This window comes from Zea mays, unplaced genomic scaffold (assembly GCF_902167145.1).
Source record: "Zea mays cultivar B73 unplaced genomic scaffold, Zm-B73-REFERENCE-NAM-5.0 scaffold_321, whole genome shotgun sequence".
Lineage (NCBI taxonomy): Eukaryota > Viridiplantae > Streptophyta > Magnoliopsida > Poales > Poaceae > Zea > Zea mays.
The window spans coordinates 1-8513 of NW_023366950.1; the positions used below are offsets into that span (position 1 = coordinate 1).

Here is an 8513-nt window from a genome sequence, read left to right on the forward strand (position 1 = left end):
GGGGTTCATCAATGAGAGGCGCATGAGATTCTGTATTGGCCAACTCTTTCTAACTATCACTAGGCCGGATACTCCGATTCTCTGTGGACGATTTCCTTCTCTCTCGTTCAATGCCCTTTGGTCTCGAGGATCACCATTTGGTGGGGTTGGGGTCACACCCGAAGTCGTATTGGAGAATTGAGCGGAACTACTTCCATGTGCACTCTTTTCTCGGGTCAGGAAGCCCTGTTTTTGAAGTGAAGCAGGAAGACCTCTTCGTCATCATTATTGGGGTATGGGCCCTAAATCATTGGAAAAGACGGTTTTCTTTAGGGAATTGACACGATATCGCCTCCTTCTGTACTAATCAATCAAGGGAATGGATGAGTTCACTTAAGAAGCAGGCCTGGCCAACAGAGAAGTCAGCTCAGGTTTCATCTCATCTAAGCAGCAGCCAAGCGATGATTCTGGAATCGTGCCATGCTTGACAGTTGGACTTCTCGCCATACATAGAAATGAACTGCTGATGAGCTAGCTATCCCCGATATGATCTGGTACTAGACTTCACACATGTTGCCATCGTATAATCGGAGAATCAACGCGGAAAGAAAAAAAGATGATTTTCGATACTAGGATGACTACTCCCGAGGCCTGTTTTAACTAAAGAATTTACAGGTGGCCCGGTCGGTAAACTATTCCCGAGAGAGGAGAAGCAGAAACATCAATCTGTATTTTCGTATCATATTCCAGCAGCTCCAATGCCTTAGAGCGGGATCTTATCTTCCTAGAAAGAAATGAGTGTTGCACACGGATAGCCAGCTACTCCTTATGAATGGGATGCATGCATATTTCAATTCATGAACTGAAGCTCGTAGAAATCCTTCCTATCCGCCTAGTTACCTATCCGGGCTTGTTTCGTAGAAATCCTACCTTGCTTTTGTTTTGAGAAAGACTATTTTTGAGTTTCTTCGGTGCAAAAGTAGGCAAGTCCGTTTCATATAGCTGCAAAAGTTAGCAAGTCCTTTTTCCCTAAGGAAACTCGATTTCCAATGAAAAAAGTGCGGATCACTGGGTCAAAAGTAGTGTTTTTCTAGTTTACCTCATAAATGCATGTTTTGAGAGCAATATTTTTCGGTCAAGTCCTAATCACTTAGCTGTAAAAGTAGGCTTTTTTCATCTCCCGAAACCTCCCCAAAACTCCACACCAAGCCTTTAGATACGCAAATATGAGCTTGCCTTGGCTTTATTGCCCTTATCGGATGGAAGTTACAGATGAGAAATGACGTATCTTACGTATCGAATCTCAAGTAACGGATGAGAATTGACGTATTCAAAGTGGAAAGAACGAATATCGATTCTCGTGGATGAACGGAGGAAATGGGAACTTGGTCTTTGCACTCTTCTTTCGGGGGGGTTATCCCATGACATGATAAAGACCAATCCAAAACTTCTTCGTTTCGTTGGTAGAACCAACGCCGACTCTTCTCTAAAATAATAGAGAGATCTTTTGATAGTATCACTTCTATCAATGCAATGAAAGAACTATCCCTTCCTATTTGTTTGTCCTAATGAGACAAAGAAGAGCCTCCTTCTTTACCACTTTAGGGGATGGGGGTGAAGGGGGGTTTACATACAACCGGGGCAAAGTGGTTTATGATTGAATCTCAGAGGCATTCTTATCATTTGGTAGATCCAAGTCCATGGCCTATTTCGGGTTCACTCGGAGCTTTGGCAACCACCGTAGGAGGTGTGATGTACATGCACTCATTTCAAGGGGGTGCAACACTTCTCAGTTTGGGCCTAATATTTCTCCTTTATACCATGTTCGTATGGTGGCGGGATGTTCTACGTGAATCCACGTTGGAAGGGCATCATACAAAAGCTGTACAATTAGGACCTCGATATGGTTCTATTCTCTTCATAGTCTCGGAGGTTATGTTCCTTTTTGCTTTTTTTTGGGCTTCTTCTCATTCTTCTTTGGCACCTACGGTAGAGATCGGAGGTATTTGGCCCCCAAAAGGGATTGGGGTTTTAGATCCTTGGGAAATCCCTCTTCTTAATACCCCTATTCTCCCTTCATCCGGAGCTGCCGTAACTTGGGCTCATCATGCTATACTCGCGGGGAAGGAAAAACGAGCAGTTTACGCTTTAGTAGCAACCGTTTTACTGGCTCTAGTATCCACTGGCTTTCAAGGAATGGAATATTACCAAGCACCCTCCACTATTTCGGATAGTATTTATGGTTCTACCTTTTTCTTAGCAACTGGCTTTCATGGTTTTCATGTGATTATAGGTACTCTTTTCTTGATCGTATGTGGTATTCGCCAATATCTTGGTCATCTGACCAAGAAGCATCACGTTGGCTTTGAAGCAGCTGCATGGTACTGGCATTTTGTAGACGTGGTTCGGTTATTCCCATTTGTCTCTATTTATTGGTGGGGAGGTATATGAAAGAAGGGAACGAATAAGTGGATTGAGGAATAAAAGCTCGAAGACAAAGAGAACTTTAAGAGAATGGAATCCTATTTAATATTAGCAATTCACATATAATCTTAAATAACGATCATCCTCCTCTGTGTGCAAAACGAAGCTGCCGTAGGTAGTTGTATTATTATGGAATTGTGTTTTGATTCCTAGTTTATAAACGTTGTAAGGTAACGTTTCTCGTTGGTAGTAGTTGTTGTTGGTTATAAACGTTAGTTGTTGTGAAGCATATGAGAATATGCCTGGTTTTGGGTAATATCTTAAGAGGTGCAACGTTCTCCGTGGGTGTTGGTACGAGTGTGGTTTTTCACAGGTCCGGAGACAAGAAAAGAGCCGAATTAGTGTAGGAATGGAGATTTCTACTTTCCGTAGTTGGGTTCGAACCTGAAGATGGTTTTGTGGTGTCTGCTTCGTCTCTAGATTATGCTTCGTCTCCAGAATCCCTACCCTAAAGAGTGAAATTGCGTAGCTTAAGGTAGGTGTTTCCCCAATCCGCGCAAAATAAACGTAAGGGCTGTCTATTGGTAATAGAATTGAAAGGGTAGAAGGTATCAACCCCTCGGCATTGTTGGAGAAGTTTAAGTGGGAGTAAGCATTGCCCCCTTACTTGTTCGTTGTCTATCTGTTCTACTAACCTAACCTGATGTCTACCTGTAGAAATCTATACTCGTTTGAACTACTCGATTGCTATTTTTTTGTCTTTCCTTTACTAATACTAACTACTAATAACGTGCGTGGAATAACGAGTTTTATTTTTTGGTCTGCTGATTGAAAGAGGAGTGTTAAAGCAATTCGCTTACGAAATCACAGTCCAAAGCAAAGCAACTACTTACTGGTTTAGCTCGTGTTTTCCTTTTTGAAGTAGTTTGGCAGACGCATCGATTGTTCGTGGCTGGTCACACGGCTCCGGTGCATCGGGCCACTCTCAATTGTGTGGTTCCGAAAAAACTAGGGCTCTTCTCGTATGAGCAGGCTTATCAACCACTCAGAATAGGGAGCTTCCAGCGGGAAGTCCAGCTTTGGGACGTTGCCCCTCCCTCGGATGAAAATAGATCTCGTGGAGACGGGCTTGACAAAAGTCAGTTAGCAAGCGGGTGTTCCATAAAAAAAAAATAAACTAGGATTCTCGGATGATTCAAGCTTTTTCAAGAGTGAGTAAGTCTCCCTACTCATCGGAAAATTAACACTCTGAGGCGCTTATTCCTATTCCCACTTGAAAATCTACAGCCCAGTGCTCCGCCGTAACTTTAGTTAGGTCAAGCCTGCTTTCCGCACACTCTGTCATGTCCTCACTTCAACCCCCATTCTTTAGGCACCGTAATTTCGCTGCTTCTTTCTTCTTCCAACCAGACAAAACGTATGGATCGCTTCCTGCTTCCTTTCTTTGGAGAGAATGGGCTACGGCACCTACAAGAGCATATGCTCGGGCATCCATCCAATTATGGAATATTCAGGCCAGCAGTAAACGAATGAAGACAATGTCAAATGTCAGTGGTCATCATCCCTATAAGAAATATGGGGAAGCTTTGTACGCAATCCAAGCAAGTCAAGCAGGGACACTGAATCGGTAAAGAAACCAGCCTAAAGAGTATGTATTCACACTGGTACAGAACATAGATCAGATCGTAAGGGATAGAGGGATGCAATAATAAAGAAAGATCTTGATTTTATCTTTCCTTCCTTCCTGCTTAGGAAAGTTCGAGTTGCCGGGCCTCAGAGCCAATTCCTTAAGGAAAATCTGGTTTCTTACTTTATTTGTGTGGGGACCCATATTTCAATATGTTCAATTAACCTCACACCGGACTTTGTCACTTTGAAGCTCTAAGGTATCTCGTACAAATACGCAGGAGTCAGGACTCATCTAACTACTCTTTCAACTATCCCTACTCTTACTTAAACTGTCCCCCTAAGAAGTCATCAAATGGTAACACGATGCCGGGTGTGGCAGGGATCGAAAAAAAAAGCATTAGCTCATTCGCAGAGAGAGAATGAGAGAAGGTGGATAATGGTTAGGGATGTAAGTACTAGAGTTTGGTAGGTTTGAATTGTGTGGCCAGGGGTATTGGTTACGATTCCAGTGGTCTTCAGGCGAGTTGACAAAACTACCCCTATGCGAAAAGAATGAAGCTGATGTGGTTGTTCCAATTTATGAAATTGACTTGCTCTTCTCTCGATTGAACCATTGCAACCAAGGATTGAAAAAAACTTCTATTTACTCGAGTTTCCATGTGATAGATTTTTCCTACGGAAACGTTTCCTTTTTTGTTAGAAACCCAGCTCTTTCCTTTCCCTTCCTGACCATGAAACAGGCTAGCGCCTTTTATGAACTCTTATCCAAAATCTCTCATCAATCAAAGTCTGTTCCTTCTACTGCACCTCAAGCACCTCCGGTTCAGGTCTTTTATGATTGTGACCAATTTCCTGGCCCGTTGGAAGGCCAAAGCAGCCCAAGTGATTGATCTCTCCCCAGAAAAGGAACAAGTTCGGATAATGATGAATAACATGAGTAGGCAATACCATGACTATTTCTATTTCCAAGCGATGACCACGCTCTTTGATTGAAGCAGCCACTCGTATTGAAGATGCTATCTACAATGGGATGGGACTCATGGATCACAGGTCAAAGAGGCAGATCCAAAAGGAAAGAAGATAGCCCTGGGGGGAACAAGCAAGAACAGTGAAGTGAATATCTTGTCTGACGGAAAACCAAAGACACTCAGGACTTTCACTCCGTTCGGCATAACTCTCAGCCGCGCCTTGGAAAATAAGCTTAAGAAGCATGCTGTACTTCCTCCTGCCAATATAAACATGATCGAGCCAACATTGTCGAGTTGGTAGTCTCTGACTCCCTCCTTATTACGCCAGCCGGAGAAAAGGGAGAAACCGATGGTAGAGACATGACTGGAATCCAGGAGACTGACGAGATTGAGCCCCCCTATCGTAAGAATAGAACGCGAAGCCAGGTTGATTGATGCCGATGTAGTGCATATTCTCGTAGGAGATGATAGTTTCATCACGAGCGAGAATCTCCCACCATCTGCTAGATCTTGTTCTTGGTTCTGTTGGCTACTCTCTGGTGGGGCCCACCCTATGTTGTCCCAGTGTGTAAACTTGCCTATGATGGGGTATTGATGCAATAATACATGAGGGCCGATGTAATTGCATCATACTCAAGAGGATGAGGAGGTCATCTAAACCCTAATACCTAAGTAGGATAAGACAATCTCTTTTATCCCTAAGCAATTTTATTGATAGAATATAGCCTGGTAAGCACTAACCTTGTCAGCAAGCTGAATAACCTATCCCTAATAAGCTAGCCCTAGTGAGTTCTTGAAAGTAAGGCAGTAGTCTCTAAGGACGAGCTTTGACCAGTAGTGAAAGTGAAAAGCGAATAAGAATTGATTTCTTAACTTATCTTTTTTCAAGTAAGAGTCTACTCTACTCTACATAGTAGGCTAGAACTAGGGCTCTACGGCTGGCGTCCACTTGCAAAGGACCAATTCGACTCTGAGTTGTCGTAAAGAAAATCCTTTGGCACTTTCATGCGTGATGGGTTGAAGCCACTCCATATAAAAGCGTTGTCAAGTAGGCAAGGTGTGGAAAGTAAGCTGCTTCTTCTATCAAAGAGATAAATAGGGCATTCCTTCCATGCCTATTCTTCAATGGAAGGTGCTCCATCCTCCTTAGATGTCACCAGCCCTGCCTGGGCGAGGGAGGGAAGAGATGGCTAGTAGGGATTTAAGAGCAGTAAGGCGAGCTATCGTTGTAAAGAAGAAAGTGTCTTTCAAAACTTTTTCTTCCAAAAGAAAAGTACTACTTTCGTTTTGGTGATTGAATGAGGAAATAGGGAAATGAACTCTTTAGTTTAATGAGCGTGCTCGAACCGACTAAATAGAAAAACCATGTTTACGAAAAATAGTAATTTTATCTGGCTCTTTTTCCTGTACTAACTCGAATAAGCGGTGGATCACTATGCTTTGGCCGTTTTTTTTTCAACAAAAGCAGTGCGAATCTATGAGTGAAAGCTCGAAGAAAGGGCACAGGGTCTCTAGTCTGGAAAGCGAATCAGCCCTTATGGGGATGCACGCTACGGAATAAATCCCGTTTGCCTTTCTGAAGATATATTTCTTACTTCTAGAGTGAAAAGTTTTTCACTACTTTATCTTTATCTTTATCACATGTTGTAATGTATTGTAAAGCATCTTGGAAAGCCCTTGATATGCTTTCTTCCTACTTGCCCGCATCAGAGCAAGCAGAGGTGGAAACAGCAAAGTCAAAGGTCAGATATAGCCTTCCCGCGCGGGATCGCCCTAACTAGTCATAATGGTATGCTGGGTATCGATGTCTTACTTAAGCTGGTGGAACGTAGTGAAGGAGAGCTTCCTTTCTCTCTCTCTATGAAGCTATAGATCATCTATCGGAGAAATAGGTCTTGCTGCCTCCTTTCCTTCTCCAGCTTCGGTCTCGCTCACGGATCTCAAGAGACTAAGAATCACGAATGTGCTTAGGTCCCTCCTCACACTCTTCGTAGTACCTCCAGTCTCCTCTAAATCATTCTCTTCAGCAGTATCAGGTGCCAAGGAATCCTTGTATTCGGTAAAAAAGCTATGCTAAGAATCAGCATATCCCTTGCGCAAGCAAGAGCGATTTATTAAATAAATCAAGGATTCTTGTTAAATATAAGAAATCAAAGTATTACACGCCAATATCCCTTTTAATCTATAATCAGGGGATTCATTCTTACTATAAGTGTTATGAGATCAAGTAGGCATGAGATAGAGGGTTTTGGTTGTAGCAGAAGCACCCTTCTTGGTTCTCCGTGCTAGAGTATCACTACGTTTGGCTTCATTTGTCAACCTTCTAATCCCTTGTCCTATAAGGGAAGGGATTATACCATGTGGCCTGCTATTCTATCTTAAGGGGAAACCACTCACTCTCTTGACTATCCTCCGTAAGGAGATTTGTATGAATGAAGCATCAACCAATGTTAATAGCCAGTTGTTGGATCAGAATAAACTACCCCAGTTCAGTCTTCTTTCCTCGTTCGGAATAGAGATCCAATACCTGCTTTCATAGAGCGGCAATAGCGAAGTACTCTTAAGATAAGAAGCATCTCGATGCGATGCCAAAACTCCTCTACATGCGCGCGGTATGAAGATCGAAGTAGCTCCTAGTCTAATGGAAGCCCGAGATCTTGATCCTAACCTACTCGTCTATGGTCCGGTAGACTTGTTGGCCACTTTGTGAGGTGCTACCTTTGATGCCAAGGATTATCGACGATCTGCTCATACTCATGGTATAGCTGCTGATGCTAAGTCTATCTATGTAGTGGATGTAAAGAAGCAAGTCGCACAACACTTCTCTAGTCTATCTAATGCTGGTGCAGCTTATGGATCGGCAGAGCACTATGCGACAAAAGTTCGGGCGAATCCGTGACACTAATGAAGTCATGGATAACCTGAACGTACAAATCTGCACCAGCGCGTAATTCCGAAATACATATCCTGATGCTGGTGATACATACGATCTCTCTGATGGCCCGAGGTGAGGGTTGTATATAGTTAGCCCTATATGTATCCTCTCAGGTATCTCCCTCCCCATACCTATACAGACATAGACTACCTAGAGTTAGAGTATTTGGGTATTGCTATCCCTACGCAATGTGTTGACTCGGTTTCCTTCCTGTGGTCATTGCTCTGGTAATCAAACATTAACATGACACTCTCTATCGTACTCTTTCTTCTCGGTATCCTAGGATTCGTCCTCAACCGAAAGTAGATAGATCATCCTCATGCTGATCTCAATTGAAATCATGCTGCTAGCTGTGACAGTACTAGTGATTGTAAGCTCATTCTCATTCGATGATATCGTAGGACAAACATCTAGTATCTACATCATCGCTATTGCAGGTGCAGAATAAGCTATAGGTATAGGTATTCTTGTAGCATATTACCGTCTACAAGGAGAAATTTAACTAAGCTAACATGTATCGTCCTTCGGGCCCTAGGGTCTATTCTGACTCTCCCTATGCTAGGTGCAATGGGTGCAGG

General features: G+C 43.0%; 1 protein-coding gene across 1 annotated transcript; it reads left to right on the plus strand.

Annotated features, from left to right (window-relative positions):
- The first annotated feature begins 1464 nt into the window (after window positions 1–1464).
- Window positions 1465–2486, plus strand: LOC118474730 (cytochrome c oxidase subunit 3-like). Its single transcript, XM_035963751.1, has one exon. The coding sequence runs from the start codon at window positions 1588–1590 to the stop codon at window positions 2428–2430; it is 843 nt and encodes a 280-aa protein (XP_035819644.1). The 5' UTR covers window positions 1465–1587; the 3' UTR covers window positions 2431–2486.
- Window positions 2487–8513: the final 6027 nt, after the last annotated feature.

Bases quoted from the DNA above. Each gene is read 5' to 3' on its own strand.
- LOC118474730 (XM_035963751.1), top strand. From the start codon at position 1,588: ATGGGGGTGAAGGGGGGTTTACATACAACCGGGGCAAAGTGGTTTATG.